This window comes from Tauraco erythrolophus, chromosome 11 (assembly GCF_009769465.1).
Source record: "Tauraco erythrolophus isolate bTauEry1 chromosome 11, bTauEry1.pri, whole genome shotgun sequence".
Taxonomy (NCBI): Eukaryota; Metazoa; Chordata; class Aves; order Musophagiformes; family Musophagidae; genus Tauraco; species Tauraco erythrolophus.
In genome coordinates, this window is record NC_141475.1 from 19,590,268 (window position 1) to 19,614,021 (window position 23,754).

Consider the following 23,754-nt stretch of genomic DNA (forward strand, 5'->3'; position numbering starts at 1 on the left):
AGGATAAAACGTATGGCTGGAATGAAGGAATCCCAGATCAGTGCAGAGATTGAGCTGTTGCCCACCAATGACAAGAAGAAGTGGGCTCGGCCCCCAATCTCCATGAACTTTGAGGTGAGTCCCTGTCTGCCTCCCAGGGTGCAGCTAACCTTGGAGAAGCTTTGTCAGTCCAGTTCCTTCTGCACAGGTTTGAGTGCTCCCTGTCCCAAGCTGCCATATGATTCTTTGTGATATGAGGCCAGCTGGGTGGCAAAGCTGATGGAAGGAGATTGCCCTTAAAGCCACTAGGGTCTGTCACCATGTATGCAGGGAGTCAGGAAGGGAACAGTGGCTCTTGATATGTAGCGGAGGGGTCCTCTGGCTCTTGTGCATGGAGAGCATCATACCTCTCTGTTTCAATGCTCTCCATTGCCTTTCCCTTTCTCCATAGGTCCCGTTTGCACCCTCTGGGCTGAAGGTGCGCTACCTGAAAGTCTTTGAGCCAAAGCTGAACTACAGTGACCATGATGTGATAAAATGGGTGAGGTACATTGGCAGGAGTGGGATCTACGAGACCAGATGCTAGCCCCAGCAGGCTGGCGGGCTCCCTCTTCTCTAAGCCATCCTCCGCCTCTCCTCAGTCTTCAACTACATTCAGAGAAAACATCTGCCTGGCCCCTCTACGCAGATCGAAAGACCCTGTGGCTCACCCTGGGAGCAGACTCGCCTGCCTGTGCTCCGTTACCATCCAACGCTGCAGCTGAAGTTCAGAACCCAGTCGTGCACAGGGGTGCGGTCAGCCTCCTGCTCCCTGTCCCGGGGTGGGGAAGGGCTAGTCTAACTCCCATCCTCTCGTGATCTTTCTAGGGAACGTCCACCATTAAACTCCTCTTCTGTTGGTGTCTCACTACTTGCATCATATCCTAGTATTTTTGAAGTTCTTGTGCATATGTACTCGTAGAATAGACCTAAACATAGACTGGACAAATCTGAGTTGAAGTTACCCTGGCTTCTGTACTAGCTATTGCTGTTGTGGTAGATGTTGCTGGCCAGTCTGAGATGCCTGGGGTGGTGAGTTTGTCGGGCCTCTGCCAGAGGAGATGGTGGGCTCACTGGATCTCACACACCACCTTATATTTCTTGCAAAGTCGTCAGTATAGAGTCCTGCTGTGGGAAGGTTTGTGACCAAAAAGGATGAGGGTTTAGACTCTTGCTGGTGTATAGGTGGGTGGCACAGCATTTCAGGCCCTTAGAGCACTTACCCACTGCTGGCTTGAGCCAGTCTGTCCTTTCCAGACAAATTGGAAATGTGGCCCCTCTGTCCCAGGGAGTGCGGGTCAGCTGAGCTCTGTCAGGATGTGAACAGGTTCTGTCCTCGGGGAATCTAAAATGCAGTTGGCAGTAAGAGCCCCCTGCCCCAGCCTGCCCTCTCCACACTTCTACCAAACGCTTCTGGGCCATAGGAATGCTGCTGCTACCCACAATCCTGCTTCTGGTAGTGTGGTCTCCATTTTGTACACTTTGTGATTTGTCCAGCTCTCAATCTAATAAAGTATGTAGAACAGAGAAGGCTACCTGTGCTGCTCATTGGGACTGGTGGTGCCAGAGCCTGGGCTGTGCTCTGGGCCTGGGCTGGGATGTCTTGGGGCTTTTGTTGCTTCCCCAGCCCTGGGCTGCCTGGGGATTACTAAGTGAAAAGAACAAGTGATGCTTTTGCTTCCGTCAGTGCCAGTGCCTGATTCCAGCTGTGGCTTCCACTGTTGCAGCTCCCTGGGTGCCCTGAGCTTTCCCCTCAGGGTTGGCTCCCCAAAACCTGCATCTGGGCTGACCCTTGCTGCTCTCTTGGCAAGGCATGTTCAGCCTCCGGCGAGCCTGGCTTTTCTGCCTACGTAAACCCTGGCGGCTTTTCCTTGGACGCAGCTGAAAAAAAACCCAAAGTTTTCCCTTTTGCCTGGGCTTTTGGAGGGTGCTGAGCGTGGTAGCTGGGGTACAAGCGCCCGCCGCAGCAGCTGAAGCCCCTCTGCCTTTAGTCCGGGGGGGGGGGGGGGTGCCTTAGCAGAGACACAGCCCCGCTGAGCGCCTTAAAAACCTCAAAACCCGCAGCGCAGCGACCGCGGGCCGGGAGCCGAAGCTCTTTTCCAAGGAGACAAAAACCCCGAGCGAACGCTCCGCAGCGCCGCTCGCGGTCGGCCGGGACGCGCGGGGCGGGGGCCGCGCCCCGCCTGGCCCGACGCCGGCTGCTCCGAGAGCAAACGGCCGCCGCCGCAGCCCGGCCCCCCGGTGCCGAGGACCCGCCGCGCTCCCCGCCCCGCGCCAGGCGGCTGCACGTGGCAGCGGGCTCCGCCCCCGTCCCGCGTTGCGCACGCGCGCCCCGCCCCGGACTCCACTTCCCGGCGGCCCCCGCAGACATGGCGGCCGCCCGCCTCCTTCCCGGCAGGCCCCGCGCCGTCCCTTCCGCCGTTCCGGGTTCCGTGCGCCGGCGGCACCGGGCCGCGTTGCGGCCGGGCCCCGCTCCGGCTCCACCATGGCGTCGTGCGCCGACATCCTCCGCAGCGAGTTCCCCGACCTGGACGGCGAGGTCTTCGCTTACGTGACGGGTGAGCGGTGCCCGCCTTCCCGCGGCTCGGCCTCCCGCTCCGCCGTATGTCGCGACACCTCCCCGCTGTCGTGACAGGCGGCCGCACCCGAGTCGCGACAGGCGGCTGGGGAGGGGCGGCGTAGGGGAAGCGAGCGGGTGCCACCTATCGGCCGCATCGCGACACGCGGCCGTCCGTCGCGACAGCGCGCGCGAGCGGAGGGGTGTGCAGCGCCGGCGCCGTGTGCCTGCAGGGATCCTGCGCGGCAGCGGGGCGGACTTCGAGTCGGTGGACGAGCTGGTGGAGGCGGTGGGGGAGCTGCTGCGGGAGGTGTCACGGGACGCCAAGGACGACGGCGCCATCCGGGAGATCTGCCAGCGCCTCTTCAACACGCTGCAGCTGTAAGGGCCGCCCCCGCCCCGCGCCCTCCTTACCCTCCTTCCCCTCCTCACCTTCCTCCTCTCCCGTAGGGAAGAGGGCCGGGCCCAGCAATGCAGCCAGGTGCTGCTGGACGCCCCCATCCAGCTCTCCCAGATCACCGATGGATATGGTAAGTGGTGCCCGTGGGGGACCTCTGGCCACGCGTGTCACCCCACGGTGCCCACCCTGCCGTCAGGTGTGTGCGGTCTGACCTTGGGGCATGGTACCCTTGCCCTCGCGTGCCTCGGGCTCCCCCGCGCAGCACATCCCTCTTTCTCTTCTGCCGCCGAGCTGCAGCCAGCGGCAGCTGGTGACCCACAGGGCGAGCTGGGGTGGAGGGAGAGGAGCCACACTGTGGTCCCTTCGTCCCGTGGAGAGGGAGCAATCCTGCTTGGTTTAGGCAGCTGCTAAGGCAGCGCTTGGTGGAGCCTCCATGGAGCACATGCTCACCAACACCCGACTGTCTCGTTGCAGCAGACGCCAGCGCAGACCTGCTGCCAGGGCTGTTGCTGAAGAGAGGCCAGACCTCGGTAAGTGGGGGCCAGCAGGCTCGGTGGGAGCTGACGTGTGGGGTTGGAGGTTCCCTGCGCTGGTCATCTTGCCCTCAGAGGGCAGCCGGGACAGGCAGCCGTCCTGGCTAGGGACACGCTGTGGGACGTGCTGCGCCTCCTCGTCACATTCACTGTGGTTTGGGAAGCTCTTGACCTTAGTCCAGTAAAGACACTCGACAGGAGTTAACAGCGTATTAATTTGACAAGATCTGTTTTCCATAACTTCTTAATGAGCTCAAAGCGTGGTTGATGCAGTGGTGGTGCTCAGAGCACAGCTTCTCTGACTTTTACGAGAGCCTTTGGCATCTACAGCAAGGCCTCTGATTGAGAAAATAAGATGTGCCGGGATGACATCTTGCCATACTTGGTGGGAGATAAAACCCTGGCTAACGGTGAAGTGTTGGGATTTTACAGGTGGGGAGTTGGCAGGGAGCAGCTGTTTTCCAGAGCACTGCTGCGAGGAGGTTGTAAGCCCAGCTTAGCAATGGCTGCGAGTTGTTGTGGTTTGAGAAATAAGAGCAGGAGCAAAGAAGTTTGGAAGCAGTTATGCTCCATGGCCTGGAGGAAATCAGAACATCTTTGCCAGTGAAATGCGTAGCTGCTCAGGAGTGTCCCGGCTTTCTCTCTGTGTTGGATGTGCCAAAGCTTGAGTATGAGTAGAGGTGTGGTTGTGCATGTTGTTCTTGTGCAAAGCAAGGACAGCAGTAGCTGCACAGGGTGGGCAGTGCCACTACTGGGCTGGTCTCTTGTAGAGCTCTCCCTGGAGCGGTGTTGAGGACAAGAACCCCTTGCTTGGAGGCTGAGACCTAACGTGATCCCCGCGTGTCTGAATGGGAGTCTTAAGTGAAAGCTGGCAGCTGTTGCTGGTTTTGGCACTGGAGTTGTTGCTGCTGGGTTTGCTCTCTGGCTCTCATGTCCACAACTTAAAAAGAATCTTCATAAAAATTGGAGACGATTCAGAGAAGGCCTCTCAACTTCTGGAGGGCACGTCTTACTGGGAGATTCAGAGAGCTTGCTGTAGTTTACAGAGTGACTCAATCCATCTGTATGTACGAGGTCGCAGCTCCAATAACAAGACGCTGTTCAGTCTAGCGTGCAGGTCTGTAACGTGCTCCCATGGCTGCCGAGTTGCCTAGAAATATCTAGGAGTGTTCTTGGTCAGCCACAAATATTTGACTTGATGCTGGAATAAGCTGGAGTGGGCCGAGAGCCTGGCCAAGACCAGAGGCCAGGTTAAAACACTTGGCTCCTGTTTGCCTTCAGGTTTAATTAAATGCGTTTTGCCTCTGTCTGGATTGATCCACCGTGTAAGCTGACTTTATTCCAAACTGGCCAAAGTTTAACACACCTCGTGGTGCAGGACAAGGGTGGGTGCAGGGTGTAGCAGAGGAAGTGTTGGGATAGCAGGTTGTTGCTGTTGAAGTGACTTGGCTGACCCAGGTCCCTGGACCTAGAGAACATGGCCGTACGTTAGGGTCAGCCAAACCGTTTGCCGTGCTGAGGCAGAAGTGTTGTGTATGAGCAGTTGATTTAAGACTTCGTTCCTGAAGAGATCTCCTGGCCTGATTAAGATCCTCAAAATGTGCTTGAGTCTGTCCCAGTTCCCCTGTTGTACCTCCCTGCTTCCCTTCCTTCCAGGCGTGTGGGATTGATTGATCTCTTTTCTCATGGAGTTGGGCTTTTGGGGCTTTTGCTGAAGATGCTCTCTCTTCTTTAAACTCTGCTTTGTGCCTCAGATGGTGAATGCCAAGAAACTGGAGAAGGCAGAAGCCAGGCTGAAAGCCAAGCAGGACAAGAGGATGGAGCGGGATTCCCTGAAATCATCTGGCCCTCTGTGAGTTATGGAGGTCACCTCAAACATCCCCATGCTGCTCTGCTGAGCATGGCTGGGATCAGGCTGTGCAAGAGCTTCCCTGTTGAGCCCCTTTCTCTGTCTTCTGCCTGCTCGCAGGGTCCTTGAGGAGGCATCAGCCAGCCAAGCTGCCAGCAAGAAGGAGACTCGCATGGAGTCATCAGGCAAGAATAAGTCGTATGACGTGCGCATCGAGAACTTTGATGTGTCCTTCGGTGAGCGGTGAGTGCAGATGAAGAGGTGGGACAGATCCTGACTGGCGTTTTGGACCATGGGTCATTGAGACTGGACTGGGGAGTGGTTGGGAAATGACAGAGGATATGGGAAGGATCAGAAAGCAATGTGGGTGCCTGACCCTGTTGGCTTTGGGCAGGAGAAGTCTGTGATGGTTGCTTGGCCCCAGCCCAGCCTGAAATATGCTGGAGGCAGGTGGCTGCCGGTTATCTCCCTCTCCATGGGGCAGTCTGACCAGGTACCTGCCTGTCCTTTTGCTTCAGTGTCCTACTGGCGGGAGCAGACCTGAACCTGGCGTTCGGACGGCGCTACGGGCTGGTGGGCAGGAACGGGCTGGGGAAGACCACACTGCTGAAGATGATCGCCAGCCAGAGCCTGCGCATCCCCTCGCACATCAGCATCCTCCACGTGGAGCAGGAGGTGGCAGGGGACGAGACGCTGGCGCTGCAGAGTGTGCTGGAGTGTGACACCACGCGTGAGAGCCTGCTGCGGGAGGAGAGGGCTCTGACGGCCAAGATTAATGCCGGCAGGTGAGATGTTCCCATTGGGTTTCCAGCCCTTCTGTGGCCTCTTGACCACAAGCTCTCGTTCTGAGGTCTCTCCCTTCAAAAGGAGGGCTCCAGCAGGGCTGGGCTGCGTCATGCCCGCCCTAGTCCTGCCTGAGGAGATCAGCCTCCCCCAGCACTCAAACGCTGACCCTGGTCAGTCCCGCACACTTCTCTTTGTCCTGCCCCAGGGGAGAACAGACAGAAAGTGCCAGGCTGTCGGAGATCTATGCGAAGCTAGAGGAGATTGAGGCAGACAAGGCCCCAGCAAGGTGAGACAGCTCTGCGGGCGCTACTGTTTGTTGGCGTGGGCAGTGGTTGGAAGGGTGGTTGGAAGGCATGGAAGGGTGATGCTGTGGGCCTGGGATCCAAGATGTGGGGATAGGGCCCTCTCCCTGCTGCTCTTCTTGTCTCTTCTTCTGTTACAGCTCTGCTGGGTTAGGATTAGTCAAGCTTCACCCTGAAGCTGGAGGGAGATTTTTCTTTTCTTCACCCTAAATGGCTTGCATTGTTTCTGCTGCTCCTCTCAAGACCTGCCCAGGTTCCTGGTGGTCTGGGGAACGTTTCTGGGATGTTGGTGGTAGTGATTCTCTTCCTGGTCAAAGAGCTGAAAACTTCTTCCAAATCTCCTCGGATGTGATGTGGATGCTGCGCCCCGTTTGGCTGCATTTCCCAGCCAAGCACGGCTCTTAGCTGTGCAAGGAGGTTTTCCTGCACCGGAATGGCCTTAAACCATCCAGCAGAGTCCCTGTGGTGATCGTGGGTCTGAGACCTCAGACCATGCTCTGCGGTTGGATGCTGTAGCTACATTCCAGTTCTCTCCCCTTTTTCCCAGGGCGTCCGTCATTCTTGCTGGGTTGGGCTTTAATGCAAAGATGCAAGAACAGACAACCAAGTAAGTCTCCACGTTCTGGGCATTGAGACAGAACTGAGTCTGGGGAGACATTCCTAGTGATCCCCCAGGCACTGCTGTGGCTGTAACTGTGGGAGGGGAGCCCTGTAGGAGAGCGAGGGTCTATTCCTGCCCTTCCAGTGTGGTCTCCTGCCCTGGGAGTGCCAAGCCACGTGCCTGCTGGGCCATGGATCTTGTGCTACACCTAAAATCTCTGCAGGGATACGCCATCATCTCTGGGTGATACCAGAGCCAAAAAAGCCGTGGGGGAGCAGGGAACCCAGTAGGCAGGCAAACGCGGAGTTCTGTGTTAAACAGTAACCCTTCTCTGCAACCTCTTCTCTCCTCAGAGAGTTTTCCGGAGGCTGGAGAATGAGACTGGCCTTAGCCAGAGCCCTGTTTGCCAGGTTGGTGTCCAGGCCTTCATGCCGTGGAGTTAACCCTCCTTGCTGTCCGTGCTGCGAGGTGCATGGGTGCTGCCTGGGGGTCCTCTTGACTGAGGCTCTCAGGGTGGGGAGCGTTGGAGCCATCGCGGCTCTGTGTGTGTGGAGGAACACTCTCTGCACTGACCCTGTGCTCTTTTTGCTTCTGATTCCCACGTCTTGTTTTCCCCTAGGCCGGATCTCCTTCTGCTGGACGGTAAGTCGATACTGCGAGTCCCCACCAACACCGCCACTGGGCCTGCCTGTGCCCTTGCTGGGGTTGGCAACACGCCGTGGCCTTTAGCTGGCTGCTCAAAATAGCCCTGCGTGACGGGGCCAGTGCCGGCGGAGCTGTTGGTGCTCCCCTGGCCCAGCAGGCAGAGCTGGCAGTGGTGTGGGGAAGTCCACTTGGGCGGCCGCTTCTGCTGTGCTCGGCAGAGCTCTGCCCCGTGCCTCAGGTGGGCGGGCTGCCTGTCGTTCCCTCGCCCAGCCCTGCGGTGGGCCCTGGCTGGCAGCCTGTGCTGGGTGGGGGGGTCCCTTTGTCCTGGGGCTGGGCTAGCTCCCTGGGGAAGTACCCACCTTGGGCGGGGGGGGGGGGGGCGTGTGAGACACTGCTGCTGGGCACCAGGGTGGGGGTACTGGTATGGAGTGGGAGGAGCATCCCTGGCTGCGCCTCGGTCCCCGTGCCCACCCACCTTGGCACACCCCGCACGTGTGAGTCACCTGAGCTGTGGGAGCAGGTCCCCTCGCAGAGTCTCTTCCTCCATGATGCCCATCACTGGCCTTTGCTGTGTAAAAAAGTGTGATCCAGCCATCCTCATCCCTCCTCACCTCAGTGCCTCTTTCCCTTCCCTCAGAGCCAACAAACATGCTGGATGTGAGGGCCATTTTGTGGCTCGAAGCCTACCTGCAGGTAGGGGGTAGCAGGAAGCCCTGGGACAGAGCAAGGGCGAGGGATGGAGATGTCCTCCAGGCTGGTGTCTCACCTCACTGGGTGGTGGGACCGAGCCCTGCGCTCTGGCTCAGTGGTGCTCAGGCCTCCCTTCTCGCTGTCTCCTCCAGAACTGGCAGTCGACCATCCTCGTGGTGTCCCACGACAGGAACTTCCTGAATGCGGTGGCCACGGACATCATCCACCTGCACTCGCAGCGGCTGGACACGTACCGAGGGGACTTTGAGAACTTCATGAAGATCAAGGAGGAGCGGCTGAAGAACCAGCAACGAGAGTACGAAGCCCAGCAGCAGTACCGTGAGCACATCCAGGTACTGGAGGAAGCTGGTAGTGCTGGGGCATTCTTCTCGCAGCCTTGTTCCTTTCTCCGTGCTTCTAGACCTGTGGATGTGGCTCTGTTGTTGCAGGAGGTTTGCAGCGGAGCGATGTGGCTAGGGCTGAAGGGGACCTGAGATTCTCTGATGCTTTTATGTCTTGTAGGTTTTCATCGACCGCTTTCGCTACAACGCCAACCGGGCGTCCCAAGTGCAGAGCAAGCTCAAGCTGTTGGAGAAGCTGTGAGTGCTTGTCCTGCTCCCCTCTGGAGGTGGTGGGCGGGCAGTGCTCATGGGAAGAAACAGAGGTTCCCTGGGAGATAGGGGGGCAGTTTGGGGTTTGGGTGCCCTGTCTCTGGTACGGAGGCTTTGGCTAGGATGAGGTGTCGCAGAGCTGATGCCTTCTGGTGTGAGAGCAGACTGCCAGTGCAGAGCACTTTGGTTATGTGTCTCTTTCTTGCAGACCAGATCTGAAACCTGTGGACAAGGAGTCTGAGGTGATCATGAAGTAAGTGTCCCCTGAGCCCTTGCTTGGAGGCCACCTGGCTCCCTTTCTGACGTGAGCTCCTCCTGAGTCCTGTCCTGGCTGGGACAGCCACCCTTTCCTTCGGGCCAGCCTTAATCTGACAGAGTCCCACATTTCAGTTGGGTTCCCTGCTGGGGCCAAGGCTGCAGATCCGTATCCCCTCCATGTGACCATGCTTCCCAGAGGCCCTGCATGGTTGGGGCTCCCCCTTGCCACCTGGAGGGTTGCAGAAGTTGCCCAGGGTGGCTGGGAACAGAGTCTCTGAAGTTCCTGGCTATCTGTCACCTCTTCCTGCCTTCCCAGGTTCCCTGATGGCTTTGAGAAGTTCTCCCCCCCCATCCTGCAGCTAGACGAAGTAGACTTCTATTACGACCCAAGTCACTACATCTTCCGTTCCCTCTCCGTCTCTGCTGACCTGGAGTCCCGCATCTGTGTGGTATGTGGGATTGCAGAATAATGGTGGCTACAAGGGACCTTGGGAGGTCCCTGCTGAAGGTGGGGCCAGCTTTGATGTAAGGTCAGGTTTCTCAGGTCCTTGTCCAGTTGAATTCTGGATATCTTCAGGGAGGACTGTTTCTCCCATTCCTCTGAGTCCCATTGCAGCATTTGATCATCCTCAGTTTGAGGAACATTGGAACATTTTTCTTCATACCAGTCAGAATTTGGGACTCGTGCCTGTTGCACTTCATCCTTTCACCAGGTGCCTCTGAGAAGAGACTGGGTTCATCTTCTCTGTAACTCCCTGTTAGCCGACAACAGCAGCATGTAGTGGGGACTCCTGCTGCATTGGATGGGGCAGCAGAGAGATGCTATTTGCTTGCAAATGAGGCTGGGACCAGGTAATCCTTAGGATCGAGGTTTGAGGAGGGAACATCTTCTAGCACTGCTACCTGTGCTGCTCCTCAGTGATAGAAAAGCAGCTTCCAGGTAGCTGGAGCTGCTGGTTAGTCTCTCATGCTGCCCCCTCCACTGCGTGGTCGTCCAAGCAAGTTGAAATTCCCTGATCACTGCCCCCCTCTCTGAAGTACTTTCATGGGTTTCACGTTTTCTGATGATGATACTGCTTCTCTAGGTTGGAGAAAACGGAGCTGGCAAGTCAACCATGCTAAAGATCTTAATGGGGGAGCTGACACCAGTCAGAGGGATCAGACATGCTCACAGGTACCTGGTAGGAAGGGCTGGGGGACTGGGAGGAATGGTGCAGCTGAAGGGCTTCTGGGCTGTGCTTTGGACACACCCACGTATGTGCCCCCCTTCCTGTAGCTGCAGCTGTGAGCACCGTGGTTGCAAGGCCTGGTACCAGCTCCTGATCTCGCTTCTCATTCTGCAGAAACCTAAAGATTGGTTATTTCAGCCAGCACCATGTGGATCAACTGGACTTGAACATCAGTGCTGTAGAGTTGCTGGCAAGAAAGTTTCCAGGTGAGTTTTGGAGATCCCAGGAGATCTGGGCCATTGAGGTCTCCTTTGCCACGTGCATCGATTTGTTCCATGGCCCTGGGCAGAAGGCTCTGTCACATCTGTGCTTAGGGGACACTGTCTGATCTGGGTTAAATCCCCACATCCAGCACAAGTTCAGGACACCAGCCGTGAGAAGCTGAGCTGGTTGTGCAGGGGTAGCTGGCAGCCTGCAGATCTCGGGCTGGTGCTCCACCGTTGCCAGGTTTTGGGGACAGATGACACAACTTTGCTGCTGGGCACAGAACGAGCACTGGCTCCCCCTTTGCCAGATGGCAAAACCGCCGGCTCCCTTCTCCGCTCAACATTACGTAACGCGGTGACAGGGAATGGCAAGGACAGTGTCGCTTGGAGTCAGTCACCAGCCCTGCAGCCCCTGTCCTGATCGTGTCAGTCAGGTTTTCCCCGCAAACCCCCTGCTTGGGAGGGAATTGCCTGGAAGCAACTGTTGAATTCCTCCCCCCTGCCATGCTGGTCTGGTGCAGGCTGCCCAGCCGCAGCGCCCGCTGAGCTCACGGCACTGAGGGCCCTGTGTCACGCCGGATGTGCCATAGCTGTGTTGTGACATGCAGGAAAGACGGAGGAGGAGTACCGGCATCAGCTGGGGAGCTACGGCATCTCAGGGGAGCTGGCTGTGCGTCCTGTGGCCAGCCTGTCTGGAGGTCAGAAGAGTCGCGTGGCCTTTGCCCAGATGACTATGTCCTGGTAATTTTCTCCAAGATGCTGTTAACTTTCATATGGCTCCATCCCTGGAGCCTGCTTCACCAGGAGGAAGGGGCGGGCATCTGGGGACTTTCCGCAGCCTTGTGGAAGCCTCATCCTTGGAACTTGGGTGGGGAGGGAGGTTGTCACCCTGCAGGGACTGTGTGAAAGGAGGCAAGTGGCTTTCTCCTGCTCCTTTGGGCTCACAGGGATAAGAGGTGTCCCTGGAGCTGGGAAACGCTGATCTTGGGGCCCGGCACGTGCCAGTGCCTGTGGCCGTAAGTGGCTAAAGCAGCGGCAGCCCAGCGGAGGTTGCTGCAGTGAGACAGGGTGCGAGCCCAGCCTCGCCTGTTTCAGTGCATGCTCAAAGCTGTCTTCTGTTCCAGTCCAAACTTCTACATCCTGGATGAGCCGACAAATCACCTGGATATGGAGACTATCGAGGCACTTGCAAAGGCACTGAATAGGTTCCGGGTAAGGCTCCCTCAGCAAGATCTCTTGTTTTTCTAATGCTCCCTACAGCCTCTAGCTCAGGTTACTTGATACTTCATCCAGAGGTGGACAATCAGATACCAGTGGTGGCTTCAAGTCCAGGACAGATGTTGAGAAGGGTCAGTCACATTTCTGCCTTAGCAGTCCATCCTGCTGGTTTGTTTCACTTGCTGACTTTGGCTAGGAATGGCTGAGAGAGGCAACAGCAGACCAGAGCGCCCCTTGTCCCCCATCTTGGCCAGTCATCTACATCCTGTGTCTTCTCATGTGCTGCATGCAGTGCTCATCCCTGCCTTGGGGCCTCTCGGATCTTCCTTAGGCAGGTTTTATGCCTGATGTCCAAAGATGCAGCCTCCAGATACAGCTGTGATCAACCTGGTTCTCGCTGTTTTGTAGTTGCCTGGGTTGGGGCAGTGAAAGAAAAGGTGAATCGAGGTTGCTCAGGGCCTGATCCAGCCACCTTTTCCCTGTCTTTGACTCCACCTGTCAGAGACCTGGAGAGCAGTACCAAACCCTGCACTCCGAGAGGGGAGGCTAAATACCTTAAACTGCGTGTGCCTCTTCCATACATCCTGTCTGTCCCACTGAAGGAAGGAAAGGCTGGGATTAGGTCCCTGCCAGTGAAGTATCACTAGCGTTTTCCCTAGAGTGGATGGAAACCTGAAGTCCTGGGCACAGGCCAGGCAGGCACGCGGGATCCCCATGCCACCAGCGCTGGGTCATGCTCCGCTAAATTCCCTTTTTTCCCTTCTTGTGTGTTGGCAGGGCGGTGTAATTCTGGTGTCCCACAACGAGCGCTTCATCCGCCTGGTGTGCCAGGAGCTGTGGGTGTGTGAGAACACTACTGTGACCCGTATCGAGGGCGGCTTCGACCAGTACAGAGAAGTCCTGAAGGAGCAGTTCCGGAAGGAGGGTTTCCTATAAGGGAGGCGGGAGCCGGACTGTGCTGGGGGCTGGAGCGCGAAGCTCGGCCGACTCAGCATCCATCCCAACTGTGCCTGGCAGAGCGCGCTGAGGACGCTGCTGCCCGCATGGACTGTCAGCCATGCCATGAAACTGCCACCTGAACTGCTCTGCCCTCCCGGGGCTGGGCAGAAGGACAGCGAGGGAGCAGGAGCCCGGTGCTGCCCGTGGCCAGGGACACACCAGAGATTCTGCCACTGGCAGGGGCTGCGCCTGGAGCTGCTGCTCTGCCAAGAGGAGGGAAGGAGGTGTTGAGTCCTGACCCCCCGGTTTAACTCCGTGCTCTGGAGTGCAGGAGAGGAGCTGTTCTCCCTGTTTCTTTGCTTCCCCCTCTGCCTTTTACTTTTTCTTTCTTTTTTTTTTTCTCTCTGTTTAACTGGCCAAACACTAGTCCGGCTCCATCACATGTCACTGTCCCCTCTGCTGCCCTGGAGGGAAACGAGGCCTTTGCTGCTAAAAGTGACCCCTGCCTCTTTCCCCCAGCCCCTGGAAGCTGGGGCTCACTTGGTCTGTCCTCCCAGGAGCTTGTGTTTGTAGTGCCAAGGGAGCCAGAGCCCAGCTCTGCCCCAGCCCTGCTCCCTGCTCCTTTCCCCACGCTGCTGCCAGTACCACCCCTTCTGGCCGCCCGCCTGCCTTTCCTTTCAAACCGGCCCTGGGGTGGGCTGCCTGGCACCCCTCCCTGCCCACCTGCACAGAGGTTGCAGTGTAAATAAACCCAGGACACAGTGGGTGCAGCGCTCTCTTTTCCTTGGGGGGCTGCGGGCTTTGAATTTAGGGGGCACAGAGCACAGGGCTGCTCCGGGAGATGCTTTCCAGACGGGTCTAACCGAATTAAATGGCTCCTCTGTGGTGCTGGGGAGGCTGGTACCCGGGGTGGCTTGTGGGGGGTCGTGCCTGTGTCCCACTGGGCTACTGGGGGGGGCCGCCTCGGGGGCACGGAGAAGGGGCGAGGTGGGGTTGGGTGTCAGCTCTGGTGGATGCCCGGATGCGGTTGTGGTTTGGGGGCTGCGAGAAACCGGGGCTGAGGGCGGGTGGGAGGAGGGGGCAGGGCAGGGGGGCCCCCCTGGCAGCCCGGGGAAGGGGGTGGGGACCCTGCGAGGACCCGGGTGGGGCGCTGGTACCCAGCGGCGGGGGTGTCCCGGTGCTCCGGGGCTGCGTGCGGCAGGACGGGGACCGGTGCTGCCGGTAAGGAGGCCGGCCCTGTCCGCCTACGCGCCCCCCCGCCACCTCTCCGCGACGGTAGAGGCGGCCCCCCCCAACCCTCCCACCGGGGCGGCCGGCGCGAGGCCCCGCCCCCGCCTTCCCCGCCACCAGGTGGTCCCGCCCCTGCGGCCGGGGCGGTGCTCGAGCCTCGCTCCGACCGGCGGCGGGCACCCACCGTACCGTACCGGGCAGGGTAGGGCGGGCCCGGCGGGCGGCATGAGCGCCGGTGGGGAGGTGGCAGGTGAGGGGCGCGGGGCGGCCGCCCCCGCAGGACCGTTGCCCCGCGGCGGGCCACGCTCGGCGGAGAGCAGCCCCGTGCCCAGCCCCGGATCCCCCGTGCCCGAGGAGGTGAGCGGGGGGACGGGAGGGAGCGGAGGGCGGTCGGACTCCCCCGGTGGCGGCGGGGGCTGTGTGCGGGTGCCCGGGGGGACCCCGGGGGGGCGCTGTGCGCGAGCCCGGGGGTGCGGGGCCGCCACGAGATGCGGGAGTGCCCGCGGTGGGGGGGTGCAGAGTTGTGTGAGAGTGTGTGTGAGTGTGTGCGCGCGGGGGGGGGCTCGTGTGTCTCAGCGTGTGCGTGGGGGGCTCCTCTGTGTGCGCGCGGCGGGGGGGGTCGCGTGTGTCTGTGCGCGCGCGCGTGCATGTGTGTGTATGTGCACGGGGGGGGGGGGCAGTCGTGTATGTGTGCGCGCGCCGAGGGGGGGTCGTGTGTCGGGGGCGCGCTCTGTGCGCGTGGGGGGCTGGGGGGGGTGCCTGAGGGGGGCTTGGGGGGGGGGGGGCGGGGCGCGCGCTCTGTCTCTGTGTGTGTGCCCGAGGGGCTCTGTGCGTGTGTGTGTGTGTGTGTGTGTGTGTGTGTGTGCGGGGAGGGGGGGGGGGGCGCTGCGTGTGCGAGGAGCCCTCGGGGGGCGGCTGAGCGCACGGGCGGGGGATGGTGCCCGGGGCGGGGGGGGATGGCAGCGGCACGCGGGGTGCGGCGGAGCGGCCGGCGACCTGCGTGGCCGGGTTGTGCCGGGCCGTGCTGCCCGCGCCGTGTGCGGGCCGGGGTGTGTGTGTGAATGGGGGGGGGGGCTGTTGTGTGCCGGTTCCGGGGGTGGGGGGGTCCCGTGCCGCTGCGGGTGTTGCTCGTGCAGGGGGTGTCCGTGTGTGGGGATGGGGTCCTCCCCCCCTCCGCTCCCCCCCCCCCCCCCACCCCCGCGGCTTCCCCCCCCCTCCCGGCCGCCGGTTGGGGCAGGACCGGGAGCGCGGCGCCATCTTGGGAACCATCAGGTGCCCGGCGCGGGGACGGGCGGCGGCCGGGGGGGCCGCCCCCTCCCCTTCCCTGCGGGCCCCGGCCGCGGCCGCGGGAGGGGCTGTGTAGCCCGGCCCCAGGGTCTCCCCAGGGCCGGCGGGCCGGGGTGGGGGTTCTGCTCCTCCTGGATCGGGGGGCGCCGGCGCGGGGCTGGCTCTCCCGCGGACTCCCAGCCCTTCCCGGCGTTCCGTCCCTGGGAATTTGTCCTGACCGGCGCCGGGAGCTGCCGAGGAAGCCCAAATCGCCGGGTGCCCTCCCAGCTCTGCTGCCTTCTCCCTCTGGCCTTGAGTCAGCCGGTTGTGGGCGGGGGGGGGGGGGGGGCAGCGCGGAGCAGGCGGCCCCGGCACCGGGGCTCCCGAGCCCCTGACTCACGCTCTGCCAGGCGGCTGCTGTGTTTTCTGGGTGTCCCATCGTCATTGTCGTCTCCCGCCCCGTTCCGTCCCCTTCCCCCGTGATCTGGGTTTTAAAGGGAAGGGCTGCATCTGTCGAGCCAGATGATGCAGATGGGTTACACGAAGGATGGATGTTCGGGTGACCTGAATATGGTGTGCTTGTATAATTGCCTGGCGGTCCGGGGCTGTGTGCCGGGGTCAGTTTGGCTCAAGTAGGGATATCTGGGGAGTTTAGTCAACACATGGTGTTTGTTGCAGCCGTTGCAGAAACGACAGAGAACAGTGGAGGACTTCAACCAGTTCTGCACCTTCGTTTTGGCCTACGCAGGCTACATCCCCTACCCTGAAGAGGTAAGCGGGCTCGCTGGGTCTTCCTCTGGAAAAAGACTGGTTGCAGACCTAGATCCTAACTCTTTTCCTAGAGAGTTGTTCTCTCCATCCCCGTCTCCTTCCTTCTTACTCCGGATGTCTTTGTCATGGTCTCTCATGCTAGTCCTGCATCTTCCTCTGCTTGCAGAATGAGCCCTGGACCCACGGAGGCAGCATGAGTCCCCAGAACAGCACGGGGAGCACTCAGGACAGCGATAGCTGGGCCTCGTCCCACTCCTCCGACTGCCATGTCCTGACAGACAACGGGAGGAGCAGAAATGCCATGGCCAGGAGGGCTGCGGACAACAGCCTGCTCACAAGCTGCCCTGCCTTCAACACCAGCTTCTATGATGTCCGGCCCCAGCAAACCAAAAGGAAGAAACCACCAGCAAAGAAACTCATTTTGGAGCAGCAGGTGGAGAACAAGGTGCCACTGAGTGCTGGGAAAGGCTTTGGGGCAGAGCAGGACAGAGTGAAAGAGCTGGTGGTCCTGGAGGGACAGATGCCTCCCGTGAAAGAGCAGCTCTTGGAGCCTTCCCTCAACCCAGCTGGGGACTCCAAGCCCAACTGCCTCCTGGAGGAGCTGATGAAGGAGGAAAAGGACTGGACTCATGGAGCGCAGGGGACCGAGAAGCCAGTAGATGATCCTCAGCTAAAGGAGCACGAACCCTGCTCTGGAGGAAGGAAAAGCCCCAGCTCTTGTAGTACCTTGGACCAAAGCGAAGGGGAAGATGCGAGCAGAGGGAGCTCCCAGCTTAGTGGTGAGTGTCCGAGTGAGCGCAGAGGGCCTTGCTGTGCTGCGGTCAGCGCTGAATGCTGTCCCTCCCTCAGCTGCAGCCACCCATGCTGGCGGCAGTGAGGGCCTGTCAATGGCCCAAGCCTCCCCAACAAGGGAGTACCTTCAGGACTGGGAGGACTACAGAGGGCAGGAAGCTGGCCTGCCCTGTGGCAGCTCTGTTCTGCAGAGCCAGCGGTACAGACCTGAAATGTGTCTGAAGTGGGGTGTAGGGTCGCCTTGCTCACCTTGTCTTTATTTTTTTCTCTTTTTCCCCCTTTTGCAACTTTAGCAGTCGAATTCGCAGCAGCGCCCAACACCAAAGCAGAAGGTGAGTGGGGGGCTCTCGCATTTATTGCCGGTGGAACTGGCTGGTCTGGCCACAGCTGGACCTCCAGTTGGTAAGGTGGTTTCTCACCAGTGTCTGTCTCTCCCTGACCAGACGATGATGCCTGGGATCTGATCACCTGCTTCTGCCTGAAGCCCTTCGCAGGGAGGCCCATGATCGAATGTAATGAATGCGCCACCTGGATCCACCTCTCTTGTGCCAAGATCCGCAAATCCAACGTGCCTGAGGTTTTCATCTGCCAGCGATGCCGCGATGCCAAGCAGGAGATTCGCCGCTCGAACCGAGCTCGGACGGTGCCCCGCAAGCGCTTCTGTGACTGAAGCTCTTCCAGAGCAGGGAGGCCGGGGGTCCCCTTTTTAAACCGAAGACCGTAGCCCAGTTTGGCTAGACAATCAATGCACAGTAACGGCGGGGAGAGGCTGGGCTGTGGGGCTGGACTGTCTCCCTTGCACTTCTGACTCCTGGAAGCTGCCACGTGTGTCCTCCCTGGGGATTGTGTTTACCATGGAGCTCGGTCACCCCAGAGGTGGGGGGGGGGGGGGGAGGGGGAGAGGAGGGTGGTCCAGCCACACACTAGGTTGCTCGGAAACACCTCTGTCCTTGCACAAAGCTGGCTCAGTGCCTTTACCCCAGGGCAGCTGAGGATAACCTAGTCCCAGGTAGTTTTTCTGTGGTGTGGTGGAAGCTTACACTTATCCTAAGATGTGACTGCCCTTCTGCCTTTTTCCTCACTGTTTTCCTTTCTTTTTCGTCAGACCTTGGAGTGGGCTGCAATGGCAAAGCCTCAGTGACCCAGGTTCTCCAGCAAGTAGGTGCAGCCCAGGCGAGCTCCCTCCATGTAATGCGCTGCTCTCCAGGGTGGAAGGGGAAGGGACATCCGTCCTGCCAATGCCTGAAGCAGACTGAGGCTCTGCATTTTGAGAGTATTGGTGGAGCCATCCATTTCTGGCTCATCAGCCTTGTTAGGCTGCACAGGGGAGGTTCTTCCCCTGGTCCATGGTGCTTCTGGTTTCGTTTGCTGTGCCCATGGCCCCAGGATAGTCCTGTTGGGTCAGGAGCAGCAAAGGCATCCTTTGGTAGATGATTACAAAGGCTTTTCTTGCCAAGCAGTCCTCGGTTCATGTTCTCCAGTTGCACTGAGGTCTCCTTTGTGAAGGGGGGTGGGATTCCTGGTAGGAGACTGAACAGTTGTCCTTGGAGCTGGCTGTGGCAGGGCTGAGAGCCCTTTAAAAGGGGAGCAAGAGAGGGCTTGTGGTTAGCTTTCTGTGTTTCCCACTTCCAGTTTAAAACACCTGAAGCTGGTACCCTGTGGCCATTTCCTGCCCGCAGGGCTGTCTGGTGGAGCATCTGCTTCAACACCAGCTGGATGCTGAGACCTGAGCTCAGATGGAGCCAGGAGCTGGGAGGGCCCTGCTTCCCAGCGCTCCCTCCATCACAGAAGCTGGTTGTTGGTTTTTTTTTTCCTGGACATGTAGAGTGAAATCTGATGACTTCTCAAGAGTGGGCCCTGAGCCCCTTCTGCTATGCAACTGCTGCTCTGGAGACACGGGATGTGCCCTCTCCAGGGCAGTTTGGCAGTGGAAGGCTTTTACCCACTCCCTGTCCCTTGTGCACAGTGTGTGTGTAATCTCCTGGGTGCTCACTGTTGGATCCCACCTTCTCCTCACAGCCCCTCCAAAGAGCCTGGCCCACGTGTGCCTTCTGCACTTTCCCTGGGGGACGCAGACCCCACTCCTGTCCTGGTGACATTTGGCTGGGCCCCTGGCGCACCGCTGCCCGCAGCAGGGAGTGGGACAGGCCACCCCTTGCCAGTCCCCACGACTATATTTCTTAACTGGGTTCTTTCCTACTTGCACATCTGGTTATTGTGGGACCACAGCTGGGGGAGGGTGTGGGGCAGCCCCCTGTCACTTAGCCCCCCCATCACTCAGCCCCCCAGGCTCGTCCCTGTGCCTCTCTCCTGTGGAAAGCCTGGGCCCCAAAAGTGCTTTATGTTTTTATATAGTTACTTTGTATCGATATGTAAAATAGCGAATTCTGGTCCTTGCCCTGTGGAGTGTGGCTGGAGTCTTATGTATATAATAAAGTACTTTTGCCATAACGGTGGTAGCTTGCGCATAGTTTGGTGGCTTCAGGTCTCGTGTCACTCTGGGACCTGGTGCACCCCTTATTCTGTGGCTGGGAGAGGACCTGGTGCGGGGCACCCCACCCAGCCCTGCTTCCCTCCTCTCCCTCCCCCAGGGCTGCACAAACAACAAGGAACAGCAGGCCAGTGTGAGTTGTATTTTAATAGAGCAATGCCCACCTCCCTGCCCTGCACGTGGGGCAGCTCCCCAGGAACGTGGTCTGGAGCTGCGCGGGCTCGGGGACAACATCTTCGACGGGCACCATCTTCCTGAGGCTGCAGCCAACTCATCATGAGCATCATGGGTTGCTCCAAACAAGCAGCAGGTCTGGCTCGCGGAGGAAGGACATCCACGTGCTCTTGCTGCGACTCTTAAGGCACATCACTACTTGGATCAAAAGCTCCGTTTTGCTCTTGGGCTCTGACAAACCCTCCCTGGCTCTGTCTCCGCTCCAGAGTGGAGTTGCGATTTAGTCCTGACAGCAGTAGAGGTGCCAAAGGATCCAGTTTTCTCCCCAAATAAGCGTTATTCCAGCACAGAGGCATCACCAGTTTCCCCTGGAGACCCTGAGGTGTGCCAGCTTCCGTCGGGCAGTGCCCTTGGGTCAAATGGAGGGTGAAGGGATGGCAACAGGACAAGAAGGCACTGGGGGCCGAGCGCTGGCCTGGCTGGGACAGGAAGAAGTCACTGTTTGTGGAGACCCTTCCCAAAGCAGGGTCCTGCTGGTGCGTCAGTTCCATCCCGAGGCAGTTGCGCTGGGGCAGATGCAGGGAATGGTCCAAGAATAGCAACAAAACTGAGTGTAATTTCTCTGCTAGGGGCTAAAGCCGAGTTTGTGTGGCCAAGCGAGCATCCTGGTGAGGGAGGTGAGAAGGGGGGGGGTCTACTCCTCCTTGGCCCAGACAGAGCCACCTGCCTTCTCCTCCAGGTGGGGAATCACTGCCTCGGTGTAAAACTTCTCCAGCTTGGGCACTGTGCATTCCCAGAACTCAGAGTCAAACTCCACGGGGACCACAGCCGTCTCCTTGGTGGTGTGCACCACAAAGTCGGCCCGCTGGAAGCCGGTGGCTGCCAGCTGGCACTGGACCTGAGTGAAGTAGGCATGATCCTTCTTCAGGGCATAGGAGTCTCCATTCATCTCCAGACAGAAGTCCTTGTCCTTGCAGGCCTCGCGCACTGTCCTGTTCCTGTGCTTGTAGGGACACTTCACTTCCAGCAGCCCCAGGGCCTTCCCTGTGGCCGCCTCCGTGATGATGCCATCTGGGCTGGCAGCGATCCAGTTCTTCTCCCGGTGAACGAAGAGGCCGCAGTCCTCCACCCGCACCGGCTTGCCCACTGCCTCTGACTTCAGCTGCTCGTAGGCCTGCACGGCCACCTTCTCATTGCGGACCCCCCAGGACATGGCGGGTGTCTGCACCCCAGGGCTGGAGCTCACTACTGCTTTCAGGTAGGACTGGGGCACCTTGGTGGTCTGGCCGTTGGCAAACTTGCTGTTGGCAATCCTGGAGGCCACGGAGGCAGTGATGCGGTTCTCCCGCCACTCGTACCACTTGGGGTTGCTCCGCTGACCCCGAGTCTCCTTCTCCACCTGCAGGATGTCCTTGCCCTCCAGGGGGGGCAGGAACTGGCCCCAGTCCCCACTCTGGTCAGCCCCAGGCTGCTTCTTCCGTGGGCGTGGGTCAGGTCTGGCTGGACCAGTGGCTCCTTTGGTGTCCGGCAGCTTCTTCTGGGTTGCAGAGGAGCTCTCAGCAGATGCTCTGTGCTGGTCCCTGGCATCTCCTTGGGCTCTGCGGGATGCTGCGGGTCTTGGCTGAGAGGAGTCTGACTTTGTCCCCTGTCCTTGGGTGGGACTGGCAGCCCCAGCAGCCAGAGCACTCCTGGATCGGCTGCCCGCAGCAGCAGCCTTGGCCCGGGTGGCCGAGGTGGAAGTCGGTGGCGTGGCAGGGGTGGTTTTGGAGGCGGCTGTGGCCAGCGGAGGGGACGACGTGCCGGTGGGCTCCTTCCTGGGCCTCCCCATCGCTATGTGTCAGAGGGTCTTGTGCTGTGGGTATGGAATAAAGTTGAACGCACATCCCCAAAACACAATTTCCTTTTCTTCGGCCCTCCCTGCGCTTGCCCCAGGGTCCTGCCGTCCCCTGCCCGCACAGGCTGCCAGTGCAGCTCTGTCCCCACGCCTCCCCTGGGCTGACACACCATGGCGGCACGCCGGCTGATTCAGCGGTGCCGGGCTGCTTGTGCACCGCCCACCTCCCCCAAAACCCAGCCCTGCGTGGGGCCGGGTCTGCCCGCGCAGCCTCTGCTCCTGCCCCGTGTCCCCTGAGGTGGGCAGACAGCGGGGTCCCCCCGGGGCCACCTCCGCAGGGACAAGGGTGGGTGCCCACGGCCGCACGGGGACCAGGCGGGCTCCTCGAGGGCCCATCACCGGCCACCGTGGGACACCGCGCGGGGGCCGGACACGCGTGGCGGGGAGGGGCGCCCAGCACCGCCCCGGGGCACCCCACGCGTGCTCTGGGGCCGGGGCGCGGGACCCGGAGCCCCCGCGGCCGCTCTCCGGGGCCCTGCCCGGTGCCGCCCGCTCTCACCGCTCCGCCGCCGCCGGTCCGGAAGCGCGTCCCGCCCGCACCACGTGCCCGGGAGCGCGGCTGCGGCCCGGGGGGGCGGCGGGGTGCGGGGCCGGGTGCAGCCGGCGCAGACGAGCCCCCCGCCTTGCCCGCCGCTCCCCGCTAGAGGGAAGCAGCCGCTCGGCCATCCCCGCCCGCCCGCCGGGGATCTGCCCGGACCTGCCCGGTTCCCGCTCCCCCCTCCCCCCTCCTTTTTCTCCTCTGCTTCTTTCCCGCATCGCCCCTCCCCTCGGCTGCCCCCAGCCCCGCCAACATAATTTTGCTCTGAGCTGGGGTCGAACCCCTGCAGCTTCCTCCGCGCTCTGCCCACTCCCCCGAGCCCTTCGGGATGGTTTCTCTTTCAGGTCTGCTCCTGGCCCCTCTCCCTTCTCCCAGCTCTCTCCAGCCTGACTCCTCAGCCACCGCTCCCAGGATGAAGCCCCAGCCCTGCGTACCCGCGGGCAGAGGTCCAAGCCGGACAGGGAAGCAAGCCAGCGCAGCCCCGCTGGGCACCCAGCACCCTGCCTCTGCCCCGGGGCTCCGTGCGAAGGGACGAGCTGACCTGATAAACCCCCGCAACGCCGCTGGGCCCCGACTGCTGCCGGCACCGCGCTGGCCCGAGCTGATCCGAACCGCCCCGGTCCAGCCCCGGACTCCGCACAGCAGGGCGGGCATCAGGGGCGTGGGAGTTTCAGGTTCCCGAAACCCGGGGAGTTTCGTTTCCAGCAGCGAGCCTGGCGCTGCGGTGAGCCAGCTGCCCCGGGGAGGCTGCTGCGAGGTCCCCATAGCTGCGAGCCCCTGCTATTTTCGGCTGCGGAAGGGAAACCCAGCAGCCACCAGTGCGTGTCCTGGGTCTGCCTGCACCAGGGTCCAGGGAGGGTTTTGGTTAAGTCTGGGCAGGATGGGCTGGCAGCTTTCCCAGCTCCTTTCCCCAGGGATCCCTGATGTCTCCATGAGCCATCTCTAGCTCTGCTGATGTTTCATTTCCTGCTGCTTCCTTCCTCCAGCCTCTCTGTAACTCCCTGCAGCTGGGCAGGCCAATGCTGCTCAGGTTAAATCAAGGTGCACCTGATTTTGACCAGGCATTCCCCTCCTCCTCCATGGCTACCCCTCCTCAGGATCTCATTTAATTCGGGCTGGTTAATGAGCACAGGACAGCCTTGCCCCTCTCCCTGCAGGCAGAGCCCCTGGCTTTTTGCAGCTGGCTGGTATCTCCTTGGGCTTCGAGTTACTTCCTCCCATAGCACTAAATTCAAAGGGCTTATCAGTGACTTGGGACCTGAGAGCATCTGTAAGAGCTTCCTGGTCTGTGCTCCCTCTAGCCAGCCTGATCTCTGGGTGATAATTCAGCTCAGTAAATCCAAGGGCAAGGTACAGGTGGTTTGGGGATAAATACCCAGATTGTGACCAGTCCTTTGGGTGGTATGGCAGTCTCTGGTGAGGGCTTGCTGGGGTGCAAGGGCACCTACCAGAGCCATTGGGCTGAGCTGGGCCTGCGTTCACAGGGTTTAACGCACACCTCAGCTCAGCGCTCCGCCAAAAAGCAACGCTGAGCTCTCTGCGGGTTTATTTGTGGCTGCCATGAGCTGCTATAGGGAAACTGTGACAGCGCAGAGCGGGGACACGCATGCCTGTTGTCTGATGTTGGTATGAGCACCGTACGGAGTGGGATGGAGCCCATCTGCCTTTCCCCAGGGCTGCTGCCCGTCGCGAGCAGGCTGAGGGGGGCTCAGCTGCGTCCGCCGGCGCTGCGCATGCTGTGGTTATTCGCCTGCCG

At 60.3% G+C, this 23,754-nt stretch overlaps 4 protein-coding genes across 7 annotated transcripts in view; 3 read left to right on the plus strand and 1 right to left on the minus strand.

The window, feature by feature from the left end:
• Positions 1-898, plus strand: part of AP2M1 (adaptor related protein complex 2 subunit mu 1) — a 28,468-nt gene extending 27,570 nt beyond the window's left edge. For both annotated transcript variants that reach the window (XM_086618241.1, XM_086618240.1), the window contains 2 exons: positions 3-114; positions 431-898. In XM_086618241.1, the coding sequence (XP_086474367.1) occupies positions 3-114; positions 431-565 (247 nt within the window). In that variant the 3' untranslated portion in view covers positions 566-898. The remainder of the gene's footprint in view (positions 1-2; positions 115-430) is intronic.
• A 1,605-nt stretch (positions 899-2,503) lies between these two features.
• Positions 2,504-13,592, plus strand: ABCF3 (ATP binding cassette subfamily F member 3). 3 transcript variants are annotated; one of them, XM_086618320.1, is made up of 21 exons: positions 2,504-2,576; positions 2,809-2,956; positions 3,026-3,112; positions 3,460-3,505; positions 5,263-5,360; positions 5,478-5,600; positions 5,876-6,142; positions 6,349-6,429; positions 6,993-7,052; positions 7,400-7,456; positions 7,666-7,688; positions 8,329-8,384; positions 8,534-8,734; positions 8,904-8,980; positions 9,201-9,245; positions 9,567-9,699; positions 10,336-10,424; positions 10,594-10,685; positions 11,294-11,426; positions 11,810-11,897; positions 12,681-13,592. In XM_086618320.1, the coding sequence occupies exons 1-21, from the start codon at positions 2,504-2,506 to the stop codon at positions 12,837-12,839; spliced, it is 2,136 nt and encodes a 711-aa protein (XP_086474446.1). In that variant the 3' UTR covers positions 12,840-13,592. The 3 variants fall into 3 exon arrangements, with proteins under 3 accessions (XP_086474446.1, XP_086474445.1, XP_086474447.1); XM_086618319.1 differs by having other exon boundaries at positions 3,026-3,105; positions 3,450-3,505; XM_086618321.1 differs by having other exon boundaries at positions 3,026-3,105; positions 3,453-3,505.
• A 705-nt stretch (positions 13,593-14,297) lies between these two features.
• Positions 14,298-17,638, plus strand: LOC104377250 (PHD finger protein 13). The gene is made up of 5 exons (XM_086618563.1): positions 14,298-14,429; positions 16,017-16,109; positions 16,276-16,888; positions 17,195-17,233; positions 17,345-17,638. The coding sequence occupies exons 1-5, from the start codon at positions 14,298-14,300 to the stop codon at positions 17,569-17,571; spliced, it is 1,104 nt and encodes a 367-aa protein (XP_086474689.1). The 3' UTR covers positions 17,572-17,638.
• Positions 17,639-20,260: 2,622 nt separating this feature from the next.
• Positions 20,261-21,394, minus strand: LOC147528121 (uncharacterized). The gene has a single exon (XM_086618720.1). The coding sequence runs from the start codon at positions 21,392-21,394 to the stop codon at positions 20,261-20,263; it is 1,134 nt and encodes a 377-aa protein (XP_086474846.1).
• Between the last annotated feature and the right edge of the window lie 2,360 nt (positions 21,395-23,754).